This window comes from Pseudorasbora parva, chromosome 20, assembly GCF_024679245.1.
Source record: "Pseudorasbora parva isolate DD20220531a chromosome 20, ASM2467924v1, whole genome shotgun sequence".
In the NCBI taxonomy this organism is placed as follows: Eukaryota; Metazoa; Chordata; class Actinopteri; order Cypriniformes; family Gobionidae; genus Pseudorasbora; species Pseudorasbora parva.
This window is the reverse complement of record NC_090191.1, coordinates 30,529,006-30,556,070: the sequence shown is the minus strand read 5'-3', so window position 1 is coordinate 30,556,070 and position 27,065 is coordinate 30,529,006. Positions and strand designations below refer to the sequence as shown.

The 27,065-nt window shown below is 40.7% G+C and overlaps 1 protein-coding gene across 4 annotated transcripts in view; it reads right to left on the bottom strand.

Moving 5' to 3' along the window:
* Window positions 1-27,065, bottom strand: part of plxna4 (plexin A4) — a 253,890-nt gene that overhangs the window by 143,512 nt on the left and 83,313 nt on the right. Inside the window, exon 4 of one of the 4 annotated variants that reach the window (XM_067428260.1) lies at window positions 18,669-18,874. The exons of the other annotated variants lie outside the window; for them this stretch is intronic. Coding sequence (XP_067284361.1) covers window positions 18,749-18,874 — 126 coding nt within the window. The 3' untranslated portion in view covers window positions 18,669-18,748. Of the gene's footprint in view, window positions 1-18,668; window positions 18,875-27,065 lie in introns of those variants that run through there. 4 annotated transcript variants of the gene reach the window in all.

Below are 27,065 nucleotides of genomic sequence, written 5' to 3'. Positions count from 1 at the left end.
TGATGTTTCTTCCTAAGATAACTTGTTCCATCCTAATTCTAAGGCAGCCTTATCTGTATCAATTGTGAAGAAGACAATCCTAGAATGAATTGTGCAGGGTTAAGATAGTGGAAAGAAATGTTGACTATAAATAAGCACTTCATTAAATACTAAAAAGTATTGATAAAAAAATTGATGTCATTAAACATTTATTAATTTGCCCAATAATTTGGTGTGCTATGTATTTTATGGTCAGTAGAATATGTAGAACACTAGAAGTGATAACCGTAATTTCCGTAACTAAAACTATGATGAACTAAGTAAGGTCATTACATGTTAATGTAGTCACAGTTGTTGTTGCATTTAATGTTGTTGATAAAAAAAATGACTAAAATGTAGTTAAAAAATAAAAGCTTATCAAAAACTTTTCGTCAATGAAAAAAAAGAAACTAGTGGGGATGGTGGAAGTCATTTTGAGAGGGCAGACATTTTCTCTTCGAGTCCTCCAAAAAGACCAAGAAAAAAAAAGAGGACAGATCGAGAGACAGGAGAGGACATGCAGGTAATATTAGCGCTCTCTTCTTTTCTCCTTCATCACTCAACAGGGTGCCACTGTGATGACCATCAGACCATCAGCAAACAAACAGAGCCACAAGTACAAAACTGACCCCAAAAAAGCACTCTCAGATGGCTGAGCTTTTTTTGCAGACTCTCTCTATCATGTGACATCAGTGACTACTTCACACAGTACAGAAACACCCTGGTGGGGAACAGCAGGCTGGATAGGTTTGATTAATGGGTCTGATGGCTTCAGAAGGTGGTGTATATTTAGCATGCTAATATAGGCTCTGAAGAAATGGAGGAGTTCTCTGATATATTGTTTTGAGCGCTCTCCATTAAAAACTTTCAGAGCATCTGCTCTGGAACTTTTTTTAAAATGGATGACTAGACCTTTACATTCACTGAAGTAAATGTAAGTGATGCTTGCACATGCAAAGGGTGCTGTAGGTGGTTGCCAGTGTGTTGCTACATGGTCGCTAAGATGTTCAGAGATATTAATAAGAGGTTGCTTTGGTTTTCTGGGCAGTTGCTAGGTGGTAGAAGTACAACTCAAACAGAAGTCATTTTGAAACAAAGCAGCTGTCTGTTGGTCAACGTGGCCAATTTCTGCGAGTTATGCAAATTCTGTGTGGAAATCATTTTGTGTAACAAACTGTTGATGAAAAACAAGGATCCCTAAAGAAAACAAAGTGCCATGAAGAATGAGGATAACCTCATTCTTATTAAATGTTTTCTTGGAAACAAAGCTTGGAGATAAAGTATGAAGGAAAACGCTTATGAAACCTCTCTCACCATCTTTTTGTCTGCAATTCTGTTCCCCTTTCTTCTCCCAATGTTTCTATTTTCTTCTTTTCCATGCCTCCTGTCAGCCAGAAATCATGCTGTATAAAGAGAGTCTGGAACAAAATACAACCTGTGGCCTTGGCAAGCTTTTCTATCAGGCTGCCATTGTGGCACAATGACACATTACCCCATGGTTTACGATCGCGCGCACACACACGGCAGAAATGTGCTGTCTTGATGATGTCTCCATGAGTAGGAATGTAATGAATGCTGACTTCAGACCCATCAAAACGGATGAGCATTAACCCAATCCAAGCGTGACAGACAGTCAATAAATACTAATCAGACTTTGCTCACCTTCCCTTAGCCTGTCTGCATGACACAATGCTGTGCTTGACATGAGTGCCCAGATATAAACCCACCAATGAACAATGTGGCGGCTGAGTGAAGTGAACTGATTTGAGTGTCATTTTCTAGATGCTGTGCTTTTTTGGTCTTTGGCACCCAAGTAATTCACGATGTACGATTCTGGGCCATGACTTTGCACTCTGACTGTCCTTGCGATTAACAAGAATAAACTTGATGATTTTTCCAATCCCTTGCTTGGTCAGCTGCCTTATTGTTAGTCGTTAGAATTGCTGCCCATTCTTCTTTTTTTGTTGATCATCTAAAGCTAATTCTTTAAGAACCGTGCCATGTTCTTTTACTTCCTACTCTGCACATCCGTCCAACTTTAAGAGCTGGAGAGAGAAAAAGAGTGGGATAATTATCAGCCGGATACTCTTGCTGGAGGTAACCCCCTCCTGCCTTTCTGTCTAACATTGAATTTTCAATAGTCTAATCACTGCACTGTTCCGGGGGCTCAGTGGTCTTTAATATTTTAGGCAAAGAGGTTGACCTGTTGTGCCCAGGAGCTGGGAATTCCCGGAGGACCACCGTGATGGCGGAGAACCGGAGAACTGGCACTTAAGCTGTGGCCTCGGAATGACTCATGCCTCCTGCGGTTTACACAGCGTTTCATCACCTGCCTCCAATCTGAGCCAAAGAGTTTTCACAGAGATCTTATGATAACCATGATTTAATGCCTCTGTAAACAAATGGTTGTAGTAAATTACATTTTTAGCTCTTTGGGAAGAATTTAATTGTCTAAACTGTTTTGGCACCCAATTTGTGAAAAGGTTTTGAAATATTGTACGAGCTAACTGTTTAGCAAATGCGCCCTTTTTACTGTAGTTAATGTGTGCATCATTATCTAATGACTGCGCTAATCTCTGAGAGTGTTCATTTGCGTGCGCGTGTGTATTACGCTTTGATGGAGTTTCGTTAGTGCCTTGGGGCAGAGCTTATTAACGGAGTCAAACCAAGAGCCCTGATGAGAGACTGGTCACCCATTAAACAGTGTTTTAGTCATAGTTACAAAAGATGACATCTCTCAGTGAATATTCATCTCTCCCTTTCTTTCTCTTCTATTATTTGCGCAAATAAACAACCTAACGTTTCCCAGTGGAAGCCCCAACTAAACAACTTGCCTTCCTCTTTCAGTTCTCTCTCCTTCCACATCATTCCCATCCAAAGTTCTGTCTCCGCATTGGATGGCTGAACCTGAGTTCCACTGTGGGCAGGTGTTAATGCATATTCATGAACAAGCTAATTCTCATCCAGGCGCCCATTGTGGAGCCAGTACCGTAGGTGGTAACTAGCCTTCACTCAAAGTTAAACAAACAATACGGTCGTGAAAAAGCTTCCTGGACAGCAAACACATGCATATTCATGAGTGAGTCACAAAGGTGGATGGCAGCCTCAGCAACAAATTACTGCAATAGAAAGAGATTTTGGAGAACAAATTTGTGTTTTTATACAAGAACTGTTGAAACAAAACAGCAATTTGAGAACGTGCTTACTATGAGATTTAACAAATTTGGAATTTTTGGAAATGTATGTTTAGAAATATGGACATTTCTAGAGCTGAAATGGTCTAATACTGGTCTACAAAGCTGGGGAAATTTTACTGAAGCATTTTATTCAAACTCAGAACCTCAATATCTGTTTTAAAGGTTTGCCATAATCTTTCTGATTTACAAATGAATGCAACTTGACTGGTCAAAACCATCACTTGAATATCAGACCCAATAAAATTAGTCTAGTCTAAATCTGATAGCTTTGAGATCATCTGTAATCTCCTAAATTAAACAAAATTTTTAACAGATATCTACATATCTCAAGCCTGTTAGATAGAAGATTTGAGATAAATGTCCCATGACCTGCCAAAACTTTGCTTCAATAAACAATACGGCAACATAGAATAGAAAAAAGACATTTCAAAAGCCATTGTAAATAGGTCTTTAAGGCCTGCTAAGCCACCAAGAAACAACAGTCATATAAGAGAAATTAAATCTTGATGAAGTGATAACGGTGTACTGTTTCAGTCTCAGCACAATGAGCTCTGCTAGCATGGCATAATGTGCTGTAACAAATTTAGCTCCTTAAGCTATTTGAATCAAAAAAATTTCAGAGCATCAAAAGAGATCTTCTCTTCAGGCAAGTCTGAGGAAGACACACTGTATGGCCTGATGCAGAAATCAGGATCTCATACCAGTTATAGTATTTATCTACAAAACACGACTGTGACAAAAGGTCCTCTGCGAAAGAATTGCTTTCAAAGGTGCACTCAGAAGAAGGAAGTTTAATCAAAAAGCAAGTTCTTTCAAGAGTGAAGGACACACCGCTATAGAAAAGACATGCCAACACACAGAGATGTCAATATAAAAAAAAACATTTTTCACTCTGCTCACGCACACACAAAATAAGCACAATTTTGAAAGCATGCCATTTCCATGGAAACAACATTCAACAAATGTTTTGCTAGGCAGTGCCACGCTACATTGGGCCAATGCTTTTCCCTCTCAAATGATTCCAAAGCTGATGGTCATACATAATTGAGAGACTAAAGGAGACCAGATTTTCATGGAGTTTTATAAGACAGACACAGGCAAAATACACCTATATATCCTAAAGGACCTAGATTTAAGTGTCACCTCTAGCTTAAGACTGAACATTTATTTAAAAGAAAAGCGCCTAAGAGAGACACATCAATAAATGATTTATGCTCTCTTTATATCATTGCCTGACAGATTAATCAGATATTCACTCCTGGGAGTGATGATACTATCATAGCACTATGATGTGCCCGAGGAGTCAGTCACACTGCATATTAATGAGGAAAGGGATGTGCAGGAAGACCACATGGTCATCACATGTGCAAATATAATAAGGCAGGTTTCAACACGCATCAATACATTCAGTGTTGGGGAAGCTACTGTAAATCTACTTTAGGCCGGGTACACACTGTGGGATTTATAATAGTTCTTTGCGATACCATGTCACACTGTAAGATCTAAAGTTGTCATTGTCAGAGCGTACAATGAGTGAGGTGCGCTAAAAACAGATGCACTAAAGAAAACTCGTCCAGAGTTTTATATCATCCATGAATGACGCGTTCGGTGTTAGTGAGCTGCATTACATGCGGGATTAAAATGGTGACAAAGAAATCTCTAGCACTCATTTTGGTCATAGTTTGTATTGAAAAACAAAGATAATTGGACTGTTGTTGTAGGAGAAGTCCCACTGCAGGAGTGTGCACCAAATCTTCTGTCACTGCCAGAATTTCGTCTGAGGTAAAAATGTATTGCAGCTGCCGGTAAACATGCTAAACCAACGATCTAAGACTTCAGATTTTAGTCTAGGATCAAAGGAATCTTTTAGGATTTGCAAAATTTGTCCAAATCGTGGCCAAATCGCACAATGCGTACCCGGCTTTAGATATTTCCAATCATCCTGTGCAAGCGTCAGGATGCTACCTTAGTAAATTTAATGTAAAACTTTCACAGCAAAGCTGTTTAATCTGAAAGTATGATTGGCAGTTAATGTAAATCAGAGCACATGGGTCTAAAATATGGCAAATTCTGTCATTGTCATGATGTTGTGATGTCATAATCCCTTGTAAGGGATGTGTTATGATGTGTTTTTGGCACTCTTGGTGGGTGTTTGTGTGACCTGTAAAGTCTCGCTCTGTCACTCACGGGGTGTAATGACACAGAGATAATGACTCAGCATTTCAGCGGGGTGGAAACGTTCTCTGTGAATTTCAATAAAGCAGATGGTGGCAATGCTATCAAATATGCAGCTCACTTTTCCTCCACTGCGAGGACAGTTGGGTCTTTATTTAGCAGTTTTAGTGAGACAAGTCTGGCTGTAACTGGCAGCTGAGAGCGTGAGTCATGAATGGCGAGTGTCCTGAACTATGACTTGAATGGAGAGGACTATGAAAACCAGGTTGTAACATCCTTGAATGTGCCACCTATTTTCAACCTACCATTCAAAATCCCATTCAGCATGAAAGCAAAACTCCACTTGACATGCTAAATCAAAACCTCCAAAAAAAAAAAGACTAGACGAGCTCCTTTGGAAACGAACGCCCCCCTTGACTCGTCCTCCCGCTGCAGCAGCCAATCACACTGTGAGACAGCTGCATCTCTTCTCAGCACTCGTCCTACAGATTCTTGTCTGGCTGCTCCTGCAGACCAATGAATCCTGCAGGTAACGAGTCAGACCAGGGAGGCATGCTGGGACACGTGGCTCTTCTTTTGTGCATCTCGTTTGCCTAAATTTGCATTCATTACGCATCAGGCAGAGCATGGAGAAGGGCTCAGAGAAGAAGAAGGGAGTGCAGTGTGGCGCCGTGGTGGATTGTGGGAGCTCTGAGGGGGGCAAGAGCTCTCAGGGGCTGGAAAAAAACAACTCGGTGGGATATTAAGCACATGGGTACAGCAGTTCACTGAGGTGAGAAGGAAGAAAAAAGTGTCAGGGAGTGGGAAGGAGAGAAAGAGTTTGCTCCATTACGAAACCTAGATCCTGATGCAACATTTTAAGGGATAATAGGAGAAGTTTAATTACGGCACTTCCTAAGATAACACATTTTAGTCAGATTCTAATGTGGCATTGCATGTATCCTTTTCAGAGAAAGCAAACCCGGAATTCACTAAAATCTGTTTAGTGGGAGAAATACTGGTGCTGGAGAAAGTTTGCATAGAAATCTAGATGCACCCTAGCGGCAGCAAATCTAATCTGCCGCGAGTATCGTCTAGCAACTCTCAATACATGGCTGAGTTGGAAAAACCAAACTCTGGTCAGGCCAATCACATCGTGTATAGAGTCGGTGGGTGGGGCTTAACATAATGGCGGCCGTGTGTGCTACTCGTAAACACAGAAGCTGTCGAACGACGTGCTTTCGAATCAGCTTTGACCGTGACTCTGGAAGATAAGCTTTTCTCTGAGAAAAGAACGGCACTGAAGTCATTCTTAAAAAGGACGCTTCACGTTGCTCTGGTTGGTTTAAGCACAATCCAATTGCGTGCAGAGAGAGTTTGAAAGACATCCGTTTATCCCGCCCCTCGGATTGAGTCCTGTCAATGGTGAGTTTCCAGACCAAACATCTTGATGTGGGTCTGGTATGTCAAGCTAGGAGAAAGTGGTAAAAATGTTGAATCTATGTAAATTTGCATAATACTTAAAAGTATCAACAACAATACTTGCATAATAAAAAAAAGCATAATTTAGAGAATGGAGTATTGTGCTTCATTTTAAAACAGCCTGTTTGGGTGCAAATGTTTCTTTGAACGGTGTGCAGGCTAGGAGGTGGAAGTGAACTACAATGGGAGTCGGAGGTGACGGAGCAGTGAGATGGAGGGAAGAGGAGAGGAAGAACATGTTTAAACGTCTCGATGCACACGCTCAGACAAACTACACTGACACATCACAACTCCTCCAGTCTCCTGACAAATCCTGACAGATTAAGTGCTTTCATCTATTCACCATTTGCCACGAGAAAAGAGTTTATGAGAGCCGGGACAGTGTACATTAGTAATATTCCTTAAGCGCTCAATCCTGTCAACTGCAATTTGCACACAAAAAAAAAAGAAGCAAAAAAGCCAAAAGGTCAAGTCTTTTTGACTCACAGATATCTCATGATAGCAGGAGGACGTTATTTGGTATTTGTGTCAGAGTAATGCTCTGAAACAGATCAGTTCCTGATCTCTGTTTCCCTCTACTGAGCAGCAGATACAGAGGGTTATATGTCTTCTCATAACAACAAATAAAGAAAAATGCAGCAGAGCAGAACAGGTACACAGTCAGTGTCTAAAAATAATACAAAAAATAAAGTGGTTTCAACGGTAATCCTGTAGTTTTACCAGGAACACAGGAGATCATGCTTAAAATGACAAAATCATGCCTAAACAATTCCAATGAATTAGCAGTAGTGATGTTATCCGAATATTTAGTCAGTTCATATTTTAAAAACAGATCTTATTTCAAAAACAAGACATATCACTCCAAATACAAAGAGAATGAAAGCAAATCCCCCCAACTCTCATTGCAGTAATGTGAAAAAATGTTATTTCAATTCTTAAGTGTTTTATTTGTTGTAGTGTCTTTTAGAATTTATGCTAATTTTATTTATAATTAAATAAAAAAGCTCCAAAAAATATCCTACAGAAAATAAATCTTAAGAGAAATGGAGAATTACAAAAAGAACATTTCAAATTACAACATAAATTGAGGGAGAATGTGTTCCTAATTCTCATGAAAATGTCACAAAGCACCAAGAGCCAAAATAGCTTATTGCATAATATAATTGCTTATTTTTTACTTTTGGTTTTGCAGGACGCGCTTTCACCCTTCGCTTTTTGGATCTGTTTTTCAAGGGAAGCCATTTGAAAAAGTGAGTTATGCTCTACTGAACCCACATAAACTGATGAGGACAGGAAGATCAAGTCAACCAGCATGTTCTCAAAAGCTTAGAAGAAGAAAAAAAGCATCAAGGCCAGTGAGCCTTAACACAATTTAAACTAATCACTTTCATTACAGGCCTGATCGGGTTATCTGTCCTTGTTGCAAACAGCGGGGATATTAGCTTTATTCAAACTGCTCAAAATAGTCAAAGAAAATGGAGTGAAAATGCCAGTAATTAAGTTATGCAGCAACGTTCTAGGCGTAACCACGGCGACACTGAGCTCAGTGTCCACGCCGGTGATGAAAGCCAATCATGACACTGAACAGACTCAATGCCGTCTGATCTCTGGAAATTATATTTGAGCTCATGCATGTACATAAACAGATAATGGAAGAGAATTGTTATTTAGGGAGCACATTTCTACAGTGAGACAAGGCAAACTGCAGGTCAATACTCCTTTGAGAAGCTTATATGGAAAGTAATGTCCAATGCATACATCTGCTCAGCGCCTTTATTGACTGCTGGGATTTGGTCAGAGCTGTAAAACACACTCTAAATAATGTTTACTAGCGTGTTTATGTGCGAGAGTTATGTGAAGTTGGATTTCATATACAGAAACAAACAATGCCAGAACCTGTTCTCTCTCTCACACACACAGGCATTCATTTACACTGTAAACACTTTACATCACTGACCAAAGGTTGAGTTCATGCCAAAGAGGACACCAGGGACTGAGAGACTGTTCCAGACACAAACATATCTGTCATTTCCTTCAAATAGAGATGAGAACGAGCCATATCAACACAGAGCAGCTCGTTCAGATCAATACACACAAACACCAGAGTGTAACCCATTCTACACACCATAAATCAAATATCAACCTTTAAATCAATATCAAAAGTGTCAGGCTGGCACAAGAGGACAGAAAGAGCTCAGGAGTCACTTTAAATGACTAGAAAATCTGTTCTCAGTTGACATTCAGTGACTGTTTGGGTAAGATAGCCACACCAAATGGTTAAGATACAGCACTTTCTGTCGGGGTTACATGCACTGGTGTTAATATCACTGTACAAAATGCTTCTAATATCAACCCAAAATTTAGGAATACACATTTACAACCTGTGGTTTGAGACTTATAGTCACTGAAACGTTGCTCTACTAAGTAGGATATGATGTGCTGGCTCATTGCTTTGGCATGTGACTGCAGAGCCAGTCGCAATATGGCCTAAAGGTGTGGGGTCTGGTCACAGGCGGTTAGATGAAGAGACAGCGGAAGAAACTCAGACGAGGGCCAGTGTGCTTCATTAATCTCTCAGTGGCCATCCCATCTGGACTTGGATGAAAGGGTCAGTGGCCACACGCAGGTAGAGAAAGGACAGGAGAGATGTGAAGACGGTCAATAAGGAGAAGAAAAAAAGAGGGAGAATGTAAGTAGAGAGGATACATAAAGAAACAAAAGTGAGATGAGTATGGTTTCAAAAGGTAAAGAGCTATGTTTTAAAGATTAACTCAGCAGCAGCATTACTGTTCTTCCTGTACATGTAAGTATGGTGTTGCACTGCAATCTGCCGACATGGATCAGCATGACTGAGTTTTAGGGTACGTTCAGACTTGGTTCTGGCGCAATATGGCTGCCGTTGCATCATCCAGGTGGATGCTGCACATTGGGGGTGGCTGAGGAGATTACCCCTTCTATATGTAAAGCGCTTTGGATGTCTAGAAAAATGAAATAAATAAATTCAATAAATTATTATTATTATTAAAGAACGCTGAAGACAAGCAGAAATGAGATTTAAAGCTCTCTGCTTGCAGTATGTCAGTGACTCTCGTCAGGTAAATGAGTGAAACGCAAACAAAACACATTTTTATAAAATCATACGTCATTAATAGCTGTTCACTTCCACGATTTAGTACGATTGCATTCACAACAGCAGCGAACCGTACCAGAGTTCACATGAACCGAACCCCAGACCACCTTTTTAAGCGGACTCGGGAACGGTTCGCGGGTCCTGGTAGCACCCTAAAACTACCGTACACTGTTAACACCCTAAAACTCAGTCACGAACTCAGTCACTACTCACTAACAGTGTACGAGATTTAACTAAGGGTTCTTTCACAGCAGCACTTTTGGTGCGCACCCGGGTTCGTTTGACGTTAAAGTTTGGTTCATTTGGATGATGTAAACGCGGCCTTCTGAACTCTGATGTCAATCGAACCTGGATGTGCACCAAAAGTGCTACTGTGAAAGCAACCTTAGTTAAATCACGTACACTGTTAGTGAGTTTAAAAGAGTGATCTGCACAATAATTATAAAAAAATGAATTGGGCATTTTTCACCTTCCACAAGTTATATCTTTGTCAGTCGTTCTGTCTTCTAGCTTTAGACCTTTTCAGCTTCTTCAGCCTAACAGGTACTTCCATTGTCCTTGCTGATAAAGCATGAGTAGTTTGCGTCCCTCTCTTTCTCCCACTTCGCTTCCTGTCAATTTTTCTATACTATTTCTTTATCTAAAAAAAAAAGAAGACAAAAATGCCAAAACAAGCAAACATTCTTTCACTTACCAACAACGTTAAACTAAAATGTCTCACGCAAAGGGGCATTTCTAATGTTATGTAGTGTTTTCCAAACCAGATAAGCTTGTGTGACGGTTATACTACAGTCATAGAAAGTGGCTGCCTATGTAGGCAGTGATGCACGCTCACTAGGTATTGGAACGGAGCTAGCGCAAGAAAGAGCCAGAGAGAAGCGGTAATTACTAGGCGCTCTGGGTGTGCGTTTTACCGCTCTCGACCCTGAGATGGCTCTGTGTGAGTGGAGTGGGCCGGCTGGCAGGGTGGGCAGTTCAGAGTAGACAGCAGATGCTGCCTGAGCCCGACACACAGATGCAATCTGATCAATGCTCACCAGTGCCAGGGGCCAGAGAGAGACAGGCTAGACATACGGCACTCTGGCAGGTAAATCAGAACCGCCTCGTCTTTGCTGTGACTCCACAACTCAAAGCCCTCTGCGCCTTTTTTTGCAGATGGAAGCATATAGACTTCCTTCTCATTGTTGGTAATGTGACTGGACCAGTGCTGCATTGCTGTAGAAAAGAAGCATAGCGCCTAAGGTTGAGATTCATTAATCAGTTTCAGACCCAAGAGAAACCTTATTCTGTTCACCCTGACGCCCCGCACTTCTCAATGCTGACCGCAAATCCCCTTCCTTCTCTATCACTGTCCTCCTAAAGTAAAGATATGACAATGCATTTCTAAGGCAAATCCTCAGGGGAGCTGCCTCTGAAGGAATCTGGCTGTTTGGAGGGAAACAAGGATTCCACAGATAATTAGCTGAAGGCAAGGTTGCTTTTTATCAGAAAGCTGCACATTTCTGTTGCCTTTCTTTCCTCTCACCCATTTATGTGTCTTTTCTGCATGTAGCAGGGCATTATTAATCAATGTCCAGGATAATAAGGTCCTACGTGGCCAGAGATTGTGGTTTGAGGCAATTGTGCAACAATTTTAAAGGTCCACTGCGCAACAAGCCAAAATGGGGAAACTCTAAGGGCCAACACATCCTTTGTTGTCCAGCAAAACGGAAGGATGTTTGGATTTAGAAGGATGTGGATCTGGATTCGGCCCAAAAACTAGGACTGCAATAAAGCATAAATGGCAAAATTCCACCGTTACACGTGCTTGGAGAGAGAGAAAAAAAGTGTAAACCTTTAATGTTCACATTCTCTTTGATCCTACAGAACATAATGAATTAATTTTCAGGCTGCTAGAACAGCATAAATCTATAGAAAACCTGAAGGATGAAAATTGTCTGAATATGGCTGAAATTGATGTCAAAAACCTTTTAGCTCAACGCCTCCACAGTAACGGATCAAATCTAAACTCCTGGCAAGAACTCCTGTGGTTTCCACTATCCTGATTTTTTTTTTGTGTGTGTGTGTGTGTTAAACTCAGTCAATGCTAAATTTGCTGAGTGTGGCAGCTGGCTGTAGTTGCAGAGTGATTGTCCATCGCCTAATGGCTCTGATCTCCATGCCAGCTCACTGGCATCCACACCAGCCATCCCGAGAAGCACGTCCTGAAGCATTGAGCGGTCCTGTGCGGCCCACGTAGGCATTTTCTGAAATAGCCCCAGAAAGGGTTTGGATGTTAAAAAGGGTAACCGGGGGTGTTATAACACTGTTTAATGCACTGTGGCACTCGGGTAATGCAGAGTTCACATTTCTAATGGATGAGCTTTGGGAGGACTTCTAAAACTGTCTCAGGTGATCAGGGCAGGCCCACTCCAGTCATGTAAGAAGGGTGCATGGAAAGTGAGCCAGCCTTTGATGTATGCAAAATGTTTATGTAACAACTCACAAGGAGATGGGTTATGAACTATTAATCAGGGGTTGCTTCTGAAAGAACCACCTGGATATGAAAGGTTTACATCTGGAGTTTAACAGAGGTTCATTTAATCTAAATATCCTATGTGTTGAAGGAGCAGGAAGTTTTATTTCTTCAGTGTTTATACCATGGTGGTGACACCAACTTTAACACTCTTTAAAAAAAATCAAAGCATCAAAGGAATACAAAAATGTTCTTTTCCGAACAAGCTCAAAATTGCCATAACTGAGACCACCCCCCGTTTCGCACGTGCTGTCAAATATGAGACTGATTTATTATCCTGACAATAATGTCTGGGTTGCATTGGGTCAAAGGGGACAGCCATATTGATATGTGTGGCCGGCAATGGTGAAACACAGAGGCCAAGTCAATTGTAAAGCAACAACATATCATTCGGCTCAGACGCTGACCTGGGATCAGTTCATTGATCTGCGACTGTTTCTCTTACCCTGGGAATACCCACATGAAGGAACTGCAATACAATAATGCTACAATAACATAGGCTTTAAATAAACATTATAGCAATATGAAGTGACTGACTCTTACAGAGTGAGGCATTACATTTAAAGGAGATCCGAGCCAAAACCAAGACACAATATAACACACACACACACACACACACACACACACACACACACACAACTCTTTTATATGCAAGGATACATGATTACAAGATCACTAATTTAGAGAATATGGACACGGATTCATATGTGTGATTAATAAAAGCCAATGAATCTTACAGTCATATGCAAGAAGGATCAGAGAGTATAAAGTATTCCGAGTGTCACGATGCAATCAAATACGGCAGAGCTGCTTCACGCCCTGAGTTGCTACACTGCAGCAAAAGCAATTTCTGTTTAGATAAACGCCCACAAAAACAGAAGGAGAAAATACATGAAGGGGAGAATTATGGGAACGCTGATGAGATTTGAGCAGATGGGAGTCATCAAGCAAAGCTTTGCATGACATTTCACCACTAGATGTCTATGATACAAACCGTTCCAAGATATTAAAAAAAAAAAACACTTAAGACAGAGTAAAGTGAGAGAATGAGTGCGAGTCGTTGATTTAGAACGAGCCCTATAGCAATGCTGTGGTTCACTGCCAATTAAAAGGGAATGTCGGTCTAACTAATTACCAGTAGAATATACAACGTTACTTCATCCTGAACGATGATGGCGCTTAAAATGACGGTAATTACCTGTCAATTGGACGTAATTGACAATAACAACAGTAGTGAGTGCACAGATGAGGCGGGGACAGACATGTCAAGGGTCCTCTAGACTGGTCTGATGGGTAGACATATTGACAGCTCTTATTTAATGGACCAGAGACTTCATTCCATGTGTTTATTCTCTCTTTCCCCATCAGTCTTCCTTCTCACACGTTTTTATGTCTTCTCTCGTCTGGTTTTCATTCTTTGTTTTGCTAGCATAGTCTTCTCCTGTAGTTGGCAGCACAGCAGGACTCTCCGTCATCACTTCCCTATTTAATTGGAGCATTAATCTTATTAATTTTTCCTCTCTTTTTCTCTCTCTCTCTCGCCGTCAGAGAGGCAGGTCAGTGACGGCTCCCACTGTGTCGGTGCACTGGACTGTCTTCGCCCCCTCCCTTTCCTTTCACACAATCTGTTAGCTCCACACTAGGGCCATTCATTATTGATCAGAGCCGGGGCTGCTGCATGTCCGTGAGGCCAGCAGCACCATTTCCATCAGGAATATTTGAGGCCATAAAGTCATTCAGTGAAAGATTCCTGGAGAGATGCACGTCTCGCGTTGTATGGCTGTGGGCGCTGAGGGGCTCATGCTGCTTGTGTGAAAAATGAACATCTTGCCCACAGTATGTCACAGTAAGAGCCTGGGGCTAGAATACCAGAGAATGAAGCAAGATGACACTTCCAGTTAAACACACAACTATGGCTGTACTTTGAGAGTCTGTATTTAGTGTAATCCAGAAATTATACAAGCAACGAGGATCTTGGAAGTGCTTCACTGCATTTATGCATTAGACACTGAGAAAATAATGTGTAGACAGTGGATTCAGAGCTATGGCAGAGTACAGTGGTTTGCAACCTTTCTGACCCCAACTGCCCATAACAATATTTTAAGGCCCTATTATATTTTTATAATTCTACAGTTGTTCATGTTATACTGGATAAGGAAAATAAATAAATAAATAAATTCACAATTTCTACCCTATAAAATATTGGAATAACTACATCATTGGAATGACTGTAATCATGGAGTTTTCCTACAAACAACTTTCTGGTCTAGAAACCACAATTTTAAAATTAGGTTTCGATGTACTGTTTTTGTCTTTAAATAATTTTAAGTCAACCTGAGGCTCCCCTAAAGTTTGCTGAGGCCCCCTAGTGGGCTCTGGTCCCCTGGTGGAAAACTACTGGAATAGTGGTTAGAGCTGCATCACATTGTGCTTGGGTGCTCTTGTAGGCTTGCGGGATTATGTTCCCACCTCTTCTCTCCATTTCCTATTATTTCTGGCTATTCCTGTCATTTAAAACTGGCACCTCCAGGCATGTTGAGTTATTGTGCTCATCCAGTAGATTCAGGATTGAGTTAAGCTTGCAACGTGTCCGAATGCCATTGATCCTCTCACTCAATAGGTTTGCGTCTCCTAACTATATATAAAAAATGTCAAAGGTCAAAAAGGTATCCCATGTGGGGTAACTAAAAAAACATGACTGACCATGAACATTATTATTCATGATTATTGATCATGACTATGGATAGTGTTGTAGTTCCTTCCAATGTTTAAGGCCATTTTACTGTTTGGAGAGTGTAACAGCTCTGAAACAGCTCTGACATTCCCGTGCAGCAGTCGCTGTTCTAGGAACAGTCGTGATTATCCAGCAGCGTGTAGGTCGGAGGCAAGTCAAGACAGGGAAAATCTCCCCTTTTGAAAAGGTCACAGGCCTCTCCTTTTGTCTCATGTCAGCATTCATCCACACGCATATGGCCAACGAGTGGCCCACGATATCCATTTGCTTTCAGATAGGGACGGATGAGTAAGAGAGACCTTTTGTGGCACACTGCTCTAATACTGTATAATATCTCTGGATTAAAACGGCACCGCGCTGTTCATGTGGGCTACAACATCCTGTGTCGTTAAAGAGCGAGAGTGGCTTCCTGAGCGGAGTTATAAATGATCAATTGGAGATCCTTATGCATCTAGCGTTAATCAGTCATGTGGCAGCACGAGAGGAAGTGGGGTTGCTTTATGGCCGTGTTGAGACTCGCTGTGAATCTAAGTGAGCTCCACATCCTGTTCTATAGCTATACATTAACCCGCAGTTCATTAATCACACAGCTCTAATTATCTCAGCAGCAGCAGCACGAGTGCAGATAACCACACCAGGTATGTCAGCACACACTACAGATGTTTCCAAAAAACCTATCTGGCTGCCTTGTCTTCTATGGCAGCCGCCTAATTGAAATGTTCCTCACACTGTAAATGGCTGATTTCAAATGCTCTACATAAGCAAAAACACAAATAGCACTACTCACAGAAATCCAACTTTTGAGTTTGACATTAACGGAAAAATATGCACGCACGCAAGAAAAAAAGAAAGAAAAAAAATGCGAGTAAATATAGGCTACAATTGTCGTTTAGTCATTTTTGTCCTTGTGGCAATGTAATTCGGGTGGAATGAAAAAGTAATACTACTAACATCTTAGAATTTTACATATCTACATTTATGTTTATAAGGCCAACCAGAGTAGGCAAGTTTTTACATTTGTTTGGTTTCAGTTGTTCCAAAAAAATTTTTTTAATTTATAATACATTTTAATACAAAAATGTATTTGTGAAAACATTTGTACACAGATTTACACATGACTAGTGATTGAGACACAGTCTAAGTAGACAGATTGCTAGGATTTGGAACTGCACGTTTTTACATATATACACAGCTATATGCACAAATGCACTGGTGTCGGGATGTGTAAATGTGAAATCCAATATGGATGTTCACACACTCTTGGTATGGTGTATGCTGACAGCAGAGACAGCCATACATGACACAAGCTTCCATCAACTCAAACTGTCAGCAGAGAAACACGCAGAAAGTGGCTCTATATGGCTAAGGGCGAGAGAAAAAGAGTCCAACCGCAGCCCATCTGTTGTCTAAGACTAAGTCACCCTCTTATTTGGACTCAGGGATCTGGACTTGTATTCTCAGGCCCAAAGCCCTCTTCTGGGAAATTAATTTGAATATTGGTATAAACAGGCATGCTTGTATCTGCTGCCATATTGTAAAGAATGAGAAAAGAGAATGCGAGACACATACTATCCCCAGGGAGGATCCATCTTACACATGGTCATGTGTCAGAGTTATGAAGACGCTTCCGTAAGTTTTTCAACAACCCGTGCACAATTATTGCAAACAGCTGTGGTCACTGTTAATCACATACAGTACCTGTACATCTGCTTTGGTCTCTCTTTTTTAGCATTTTAGATCGTGATTTAATAGTTTATGCATAGAACAGAGAAAAATACATTTTAAGATGTAAGGATTATCTGATTTTTGTTTCAGATCACCCATTGTTTCAGTTTTGTTCTTGTTTTTTTGTCCGAAGGCAAGACTTAACTTGAAAATCTATAAATGTTATTGGAGTTTAACAAAATGTCAAATAAATGTAATGATTTCATTAAATGCAAGTATTTAAAATAAAATAAATGCTGCTTTGACATACCAATATATATATATATATATATGGTATGTCAAAGCAGCATTTATTTTATTTTAAATACTTGCATGACAGATATATATAGTATCTGTCACTTAATAAATGCTATTTTATTAGATAAAGCTAAAATATATATATATATATATATATATATATATATATATATATATATATATATATATATTTTTTTTTTTTTTTTTTTTTTTTTTATTAAATTAAATATAAACATAGCTTTTGATATTTCTTAAAAAAATAATTGTCTAAAAAACAAAACAAAAAAACAACCCCAGCAGCAGTGTCTTTGTTTTTCTCTCTGATCTTTATTAACAAGGTTAAAAAAAAAAAACTTTAAAAAAATGTTTTAATCTTATTTTAAAACAGACAGGGAAAAAATCTGCCACACACGAAACCAGCATGAGGTTTTAATCAGTGTTTGACTATAAAGACCTAATATACAAATTGGAACCAGATAGGAAGAACGGAGTGGGGGATGAGGGTGCAGTAGAGGCGGAACAGCACTTGACCCTTTTAAATATTAAGTATCAGGGCCACTATCTACAGTCATCAGCTCTTATTGATTGAGCGTGAATGTGGACTATACACACACATACACCCACAATCACTCACACACTCACAGTGCCCTGTACCCCCCTTATCCTGACCTCTCTCCCTCCGCTGTGCTGCATGGCAGTTTTAATTGCTGCGGTCAGTGCTACAACCCCATGGGGTCATTTCAATTAAACAGAGTATCTAGAGAAGAGAAAGAGAGAGGGAAGTCTCGACTTCTGTCTCAGCCTGAGCCCATTATTGGACTCTAACTGGCTGGCACACACACACACACACACACACACACACACACACACACACACACACACACACACACACACACACACACACACACACACACACACACACACACACACACACACACACACACACACACACAAGCCATAACAAATGAACACAGATCCAACAATGCTTATTTAAATCAGAGGAAACCCCTCTCTGAGTGAAAGCTCGTTCAGCGCTTATCACTTAATAATGCTTATCAGGCTTTATTTGGGAATCTAATGGGACAATATATTTGTTATTTCATTACATTTAGACGATATTTCATGCTGTATTTGCATTTCCATGACAGGAACTGTTGTAGTATTAAGCCTAACCTTTGCATCTATAAATCAAAATCTTCATTCATATGCAACATTCTACAATATTAGTTCACGCTAGCGCGTACACAGGGGACGATTAACGACTCAATCATCATAATCAGTATCCATGAAAAGAAAGGTTGGAAATAAGAGCAACCTCATGCATGTATAACCTTATCACACGCTTGCATGATGTGCTCGACACACCCCGAGGTGACATCAACGCAATCATTCGTCTTTCCATTGAGCCTGACCGTCAACCTTTGACCTGTGGGGCTGATCTTGCGGCACAGAGGTTGAATATGTCTAGACCAGTCACGGCTTCGGGCGGAGGGCTTGCCTGTGTGTGTGATTAAATAAACAGGGAAGTTTTTCTGCTCGGATTTTGAAAAGAGTCACTAGACGCCCACTGGGCCTTTGAGTGGGATCAGGCTCCACTGCACTCTGTGATCAGCCGGCTGTTGCAGGACCGCGGTCAGACTCTGTGATCGGCTAGAGAGGTCTGAGAGCTCTGGCCCACAGGGCTGAAACACAAATCAGAGACTCAATCATACACCAGAGGAGTCTAAAAAGACATAGCCTGCATCTATATGAACTTGTCCAGTCCTGAGCAAAAGAGCAGCAGCAGAATCAAATTCTTCCTTGTCTGAAGTGAAGAGAACTATAAACCAGGGGGAAAAAACACAAATAGCAATATTTATAATAATATTATAAAAGTTTACACACACACACACATACATATTTTTTATTTTTAAGTATCTCAGGTTGTCTGTGACCATGACCATTAAAATAAAAATAAAAAATGATTTACTGTTGCTTTTGACGGCATTGTATCTTAGTTATACTACAGCCGTTTTGACTGCTGAAAAGACAACTTAACTGAAAAATGAAAAGTAGGCCCTGCTCTACAAGATTGTGGAGGGAGGGGATAGTGGGGAGGAGGAAAAGGAAAGACTAATACATGTCTACATCTATCTTGTTAAGTCCTAATCTGTTTTCGCTTCTATGAGACGCCATCGTCTGTACCTCTTTTTCTTTCTTCGGCACATAAAAACGTCTGTAATAGGATTTCCCAAATATTACACCAGGATTATTATAGGCTTCCGGAAGGCTTCTTTGCCTCCGCTTTCGGAGCATCTCAAGGACTAGCATGCTTCATCATTCCTAATGCAGCTGAGACACAACGGAAAAGCAATCAGCTCAGAGTTCACATTTCCCGAATCCGTCACTGTAATCTAAGTCATCTGTTGTGCCAACAGAATGGGGAAATGCATGCATAATCCATCCCTTAATCGATAGGGGAGGCCAGACGTGCGCTATTAAAGCTACCTCATCAATCATAACATATTTAACCTCTGTAGGCTCAGATTGTGTACCCCTCTACCCCCTCTATCCCAGCATTCCCTGCGATTCCCACAAACATCACACCGTCTGGCACTAAGGGCGATGACTGGGAGGCAGAATGAATGTCCCAATGGAGATACTTATGGCTATACGGTGGAACCACACAAGCCCATTTGCGGTGTCCAAAGCCTCGCCCAATCTGGGCAGGTCAGTGTGGTAAGAGACCCCTTCTCTTACTCCATGCTGCTTTTGCCTGGGGGAGGCACTCAAGAGCTTTAGACCCCCTCCCTAAGGAAAGAAGCTCATCAAGCAAGTCAATATCCTTTCATCCCTGGATATGAGCCTACTTAAAACATACATGAGCCCAGGAGCCGATCAGCCCACAGGAGGCAAAACAAGCGACCTAGGACTAAGTGGAAAAAGACTTTACTGGATTAGGGTTAAACATTTCACTCATCTGCCAACATTTCTAGTCCTGATCAAACCCTTCATACTTCCCACAACCGTTCTCACTATTAACTATTGCCTCCAAACATGGACCCATAAATATATAAACTTGGAGTGTGGAATTGTTGCACTATTTGCATCATCCTAATCAGGGGGAAAACATGTTTGCAGTTTGTGAAACGGTGCAGGCGAGACTCACTCTCGTCCCTGACACTGTCCTCAACAGCCCTTGCTTTTCTTTACAGTATCGTAGCAAGCGTTTAAAGCTTCCGCAGGTCTGTTTTAAAACATATACCGACCATTTCCGGAGGATATGCTTTGGGGCAATGAATCTTTGATGAACTGAAATGGCTTTACCCTCAAACAGCTGCCAGGGTACGAAGAGCTTTTAGTGTTGCAGAAGTGCAACTAAATGAGTTTCTGGAAACGGACAAATGATGGGAGAGTGGTGTGGATACGCCGAAGAAAATCTGTATGTCTGGCCTTACGTACCTATTGACAGTGTACATTGCAAGAACATGTGTAAGCTAAGGGTGACTTCATACAAGAACTTGCCAAATCTCTTAAAGGAGGATTTAAATCCCTTAAATCTTGAGGAGGCAACATCTCAGGATGCAGGGCGCTGATTCACTGACGCAACTGCAGCGTGATGGACAGCAAACTAATAATGCACATACAGACAAGAAGCGTCACATATTCGCTCATTGTCTGAATAATGAAATATGGGTGGAAACAAATGAGGGACAAAAGACAGAGCAATGCGGATAAGGAATAAAGGACTAGGCCCGGAGTAATGATGAAACGGACCCCCTGCTTAGTTGCGCATTAATCATTAAAATACAAAAGGAGCGCTGAGACAGACAGGCAGCCGACGCAGCCTTAACTCCACTTTACACGCACTCTTCTGAGCACTCATTTCGTCTCTCGCTTTCTATTGGACCCGGTTTCCTTCTCGCTTTGTATCTCCTTGAGAATGATCAGTGCTCTGCCTTCTCTCCTTAAGTGCCACCATTACAGCATGCCTTTATAGCTTTTACTGCATTGATTGATCAAATCAATACGTCATCCTCAGCTCTGCTTTGGAGACAATACATTAAGAGCTGCATACAGAAGCGTTTCAGATGTACTACAGCCATTTTCAGCGCATACAAATTGGCGGCAATACAGAAGTCAGTGTCTGATTGTCTCCATTTTTGATTGTTCAACAACAAAAACAATCTCTCTGTCTTTATAAAATGGTGCATTGAATCTATTTGAAGATTTGCATTAATTGCCACTTTGTACCTTTGCCAGCTTGTCTTTCCCATGAGTCCCACTAAAGATTGATTGCAATCAATTGGTTGCAAAAATATGTATTATGCAGTACAGCAGCATTCTGCAACCACATGTAGTAGGAACATAATCTCTGATAAGAACATAAATATCGATTTTACTTTTATACACCTTTTACAGCCAGACGGGGAAATACATGAGAGAAATGGTTCTCTATTCATTTTGAGATTACTAACATGTATGTATAGAGGGAGTTCTATGGCGCTGATGTAGTATTCTAAAACTAGGGCTGGATATCTTGTATAAACTTCACTATTGCAATTTACATTGTGATGTGCAACAGTATCATAATTAGATCACAACTGAAACTGATTCCATTTTGATCCTGGCATTTGGTGCTGTTTAAACTTATCTCAAATATTGGCTTTACTTTTGTATCGTAGAGCAGCTTAATACCCCTGTGAGAAACCACATTGATTTGTGGATTATTTTACTTATTTTATGGAACAGTAAGAAATAATATAAATACACACACAAATGAAAAATATTCTAATTATTAGTTGTTCTGAATAATATTGTTTACATTTTCTCAGGATTATTGGATGAATACAAAGTTCAAAAGAATTTTATTTTATTTTTAAACAGAAATCTTTTGCAGAAAAAGTAATTTTCTTTCAATCTAACTGAACCTAAACGTGTGAATGGTAATGTATACTATAATCATCATTATCAGAAAATATATACGTGTGTTTAAAAAGATAAAACTGGAAATTAAATCTCTTGGTCTATGGGTACATCCCTATATCAAACACAACTGCAGTCAGTTTGACTCAGACTTTGTCTTGTTCTCAGTCTCTCTTTTCTGTCATTCCTTCTCACACAAACATGTTGTACACGTTCAAAGCACAGCTTCTACACTTACAATTCAGTGCAGACTTTGCACTTTCAGCAGATCAATGATCCCTCGTGGCTCATTTAATACCTCTCCCACAATCGCTCTTTCTTTGCCTCTCTTGTTTCTCACCTCTACCAACATATTCTTTCCAAATGAAGCCTTTTTTACCTATTCCTCCACCTTCTCTCCCTGTCTGTGTGCTGACTCAGGTCTGTGCGGGGTCAGATGCTGATGGTGGTCGTCAGTATTGTGGTACCCCTGAAACGGCTGCACCCCCTAACATCTGCTCCTCATGAGAAGGAGGGGGCTCGATGATTGATGAACTTGTAAAAAAGGCCCGAAGCCAGTGATGTATGAAATCTCATCACTTATTCATAAGTGAGAAGGCAAAATGAGACTTGATGAGAAGGCTCTGGCTCTGCGAATAAGAACCCGAAAAGAGAGGCGGCGGGACTCCGCCCTTGAGCTTTTTTCTTAAACAAGCCCCTGCAACAGGGCCCTCTTCAGAACCATTAAAACCCATTAAAACTGAATGGCATGCACAAATGGTTAGACAAACCATTTATGCAAGAGAAGAATAGCACAAGCAATTGACAAGCTTGTCATGTCATTGAAACGACTGCACTTTGGAGTAATCTGGGCACTTTGGAGTAAACCATTCAAGGGTTTTAGACACCGTTCACACACACACACACACACACACACACACACACACACACACACACACACACACACACACACACACACACACACACACACACACACACACACCTTGTTGAGATCCAAAAAAGGAACAGCCTTTTTCTCTTTCCTATTTAGGAGGTAAATTAGGATTCAGAGAGAGGCTGTCCAACATGGCTGCAGGAGATGAGTGCAACTCTCTTGCACTGATGCAGGCATGGTCTTGATATTAGTGTGTGCGTGTGTGTGTGCGTGTGCGTGTGTGTGTGCGTGTGTGTGTGTGTCTGTGGTAACCAACAGCAGAGATGGGACGTCTCTGATCCCTAAGGAAACAGATCCAACACTTCTTAACAAAGCAGACAAATCCAACACACCCACTTCACGTCACACACATTTAAAAAAGAAAAAAAGAAAAATCGGGGACGGAAAGACCGAGCTGGCAGGAAGGAACGAGCAGTGTATATTCAAAGACAGATAGAACAAATGTTGGCTGCTTGGTTGTAATTAAACATTGTGCATAGTGGCGTTCCAGCAAATAAAACACTGGCTCCAACTCCGCTCTTCCTTTCGGTAGGGCTGCAGGTGGCGAATTTGGCAGTAATTGTTTTAATTGTTGGCAGTGTTTCCAGCTTAAGATATGTAGCTCTGTTCAATCAGCTGGGCTACTGGGAAAGAAATGGGATGGAGAGATGAAGAGGCGGGCGTGTGTGGAATAGAGGGATGAAAAGATGTGGAAAATAGGAAAGACGAAGACACAAAAAAATGTGTCCAAGTGTTTACTATTAGCCAAAAGAATTTCCCTGGCTAGCCACTAAGCCGAAACAGAGGGACTGTCTAGGGATGGAACGAGTTTTAGCTGCACTATTTTTGAATTGATAGTGCAGTGCATATGCATCAGGTAAAAGTTTTTGGTCAACAAAATTATATTTTTTACAAAGAATTTAGTTTTCATGAAGGAATTATTTTTGACAATTAAGCAAATATATTATATATATATAATATTATATTGGAGGCAGTGGTGTAAAGCATGCCGCCACTGGACTCTAGAGCAGTGGAGATGTGTTCTCTAGAGTGACGAATCACGCTTCTCTGTCTGGCAATCCAATGGACGAGGTTTGGTGGTTCCCAAGAAAACAACCTTGACTGACTGCATTGTGCCAAGAGTAAAGTTTTGTAAAGGGGGAGTTATGGTGTGGGATTGTTTTTAAGGGGTTGGGCCTGGCCCCTTAGTTCAAGTGAAAGGAATTCTTAAGGCTTCAGCGTACCAAGATATTTTGGACAATTTCATGCTCCCTTCTTGTTCCAACATGACTGCGCACCAGTGCACAAAGCAAGGTCCATAAAGACATGGGTGAGTGAGTTTGATGTGGAGTAACTTGACTGGCCTGCACAGAGCCCTGACCTTAACCCAATAGGACACCTTTGGGATGAAGTAGAGGAGACTGTGAGCCAGACCTTCTCATCCAACATCAGTGCCCTACCTCACAAATGCGCTTCAGAAAAAAATCCTATTAACACACTCCTAAACCTTGTGGAAAGACATCACAGAAGAGTTGAAGCTGTTAAAGCTTCTAAGGGTGGGCCAGCTCCATATTATTATTGCTATTATTATTATTTTGCAATAGTTAGAATTATTTTAATTACAATCAAAAATTTCCCAGAATTATGCTCAACTGTCAAATAGATGTTGTAATGGACTTACACATTATTATTATTTTTTTATTTTTTATTTTTTTCTCTCAGTAAAATAGCGTGCCTATTGATTTTGGAGTGAAATATAAATGATTCCTAAAAGGTTTTGAAAAATTCACCTATCCATGCTTATCTCTGGACTAGTCACGTTCTGTGGTGGTAAAGCAAGAGAGGAAAGACAGAAGGAGCAACAGCTAGAAGCTCTCATTGCATCAGAATCCGCTCGAGTGTGTTCCATCATATTCCCCAGCCTGATGCAGGAGCCGTTAGAGACTAACACGTTGCCCATGGCAAAGAGTGGATGCCAAGTAAGCCTTTTCAGATGTGTGAATGTGTGGGGCAATACCAACATTTTTTACCCTCCCCTGCCAGGTGTGAACAGATGACACATGCTGTGATGTCATTATCAAGGGACTCCACGGACAGGGAGAAAACCCTGAATTAAAACAAATCTTCCAACACTATTAATTGAATAACTTCTCCACTGCACAACATTTTGTGAAGACAGGAAAGAGGCTCCAGGCTGAAATTTGTCAGGAGTCATGATGTCTCAGGCTACACCTGTACACTGCATGTTTCTCTCCGTCCCTGAGAGGCATGAAGTGGGTAGAGGGGCATGCTGGGATTTGTGTGCTGCTGTGAATTCCTGACAGCTGTGTGTGTCATGTTATTCTCCAGAACTGCTGATAAAGGGGTTGAGCAATGTATCTGTGACTGAGCTAAAGGCAGGAGAGAGGAACTACTCTATTCTGAACTAGTGATATTGCCATGGAAACAGGGGCAGTAGAAAGAAAGTTCAAGGTTAAGAAACTTGTTTGCCTTCTTTTTTTTTTATACAGATCTTGTTAGTCCGCAATGAACTAAGCTGAAAAATGGTAATACCCCATCCAGTTGAGATCTGGGCTGTTTCATTGGCTGGAAATGTGCTATTTTTACAGGAATGGCCTATTTAAACAGTCCGGGAAAGGACTCATCCACCTGTGCACTCTCCCAGAAGAAAGAGACAGAAAACAAGGGATGGGGAGAGACCTGCTGGTCTCAGGTGTAAAGGTGACGCAGGTGAAAGTCATGCTTTATCAACCTCACTGGTGCTTTCAGCGATGCAGGTGCACTGTGGGAAACATCTGAGCTTACTTAGAGAATTAAACCTGCAATTTATTTAAATAAAAGAGGCACAAAGAATTCTGACTAAACATTAAAGCCTGCTTAATAACCCTGTTCATATTATAACGCTTCATGTTTTTTTAAGGAGAATATACTCTGCTATAACCATTTGTAATCTAAGTTTCATTATTAGTTTAAATGCTCAAATTTAACTAAAGGCTGGCAAACACTACACGGCTTAAATCTAGGCATCATACGTTTGTAGGCTTCGTTAATGGTTACAGCCTTCAATTCAACTGTGAATTAAATGAATGGCTATGCATTTGTAGAACAATTACGGTATATATTCAGTTTGCTTTGAATATTTTCAACAACAACAAAAAGTGTTTATATACCCGTCCATTTACATAATGTTAATTTCCCCTATGTAAAATTAAATATGCCTGGTAAAACCTCATAGATGTGATTTGGACTTGATGTAACCTGACAGCATTTACAGGCAAACACATGTTCCTGTGAAGCGCATTTGCATTCCTTTAATTTCCGATCCTGCATGTTCCAGCTCTCACCGCACAACTCAGTCTTATTCTGCCCCAGTGAGCTTGATGGAGTAATTTGTTGGGCTGTTTTTCTGGTTCTCTGCTGTTGACAACCCTGAATAATTCAAATCAACTGAGCAAAGTTGTTTATTTGTGGAGGTGACTCCCCCACCCCTCCTTCTGTTCTCTCTTCCCTTCTCTTTTCCTCCCTCTTTCTCCATCGCTCCCGTGAGTATCGGAAAAATCCCTCCCTTCTCTGATTCAGGTGCAGCGGTGGTTATAAAGAGCAACAGCACGGCCTCTTTCTCTCTCTCTATCGTCTGTACTCCAGTAAGATGGCTTCCAGCTTGGACACAACAGCTCATTTCTCACTCTTATAGTTCAGCTGAGCAGATTTGTAGCGTGCAGCTGCGTCTAACAATGAATTGAGAACCATTATGACAAGCTTCCACACATACCAGCTGAGTTTTGACATAAAAACTGCAGTCAAATAACCCAAAGATTGAAATGATTGTGGACATTGCTATCAAAACTACAAGACTTATGATTAAATTCAGCGAGACAAAATAATTCACTTTCTAAATGCTACTGTTGATATTGTACATTGGACTCTGGTGTTGGTGCTTAAAAAAATATTATAAAAATATGTTGCATCACACATTTTCAGTATCATTCTCTCTAGTCTTCAGTGTCACATGATGCTTCAGAAATCATTCTGCTATGCTGAAGGAACATTTCTTA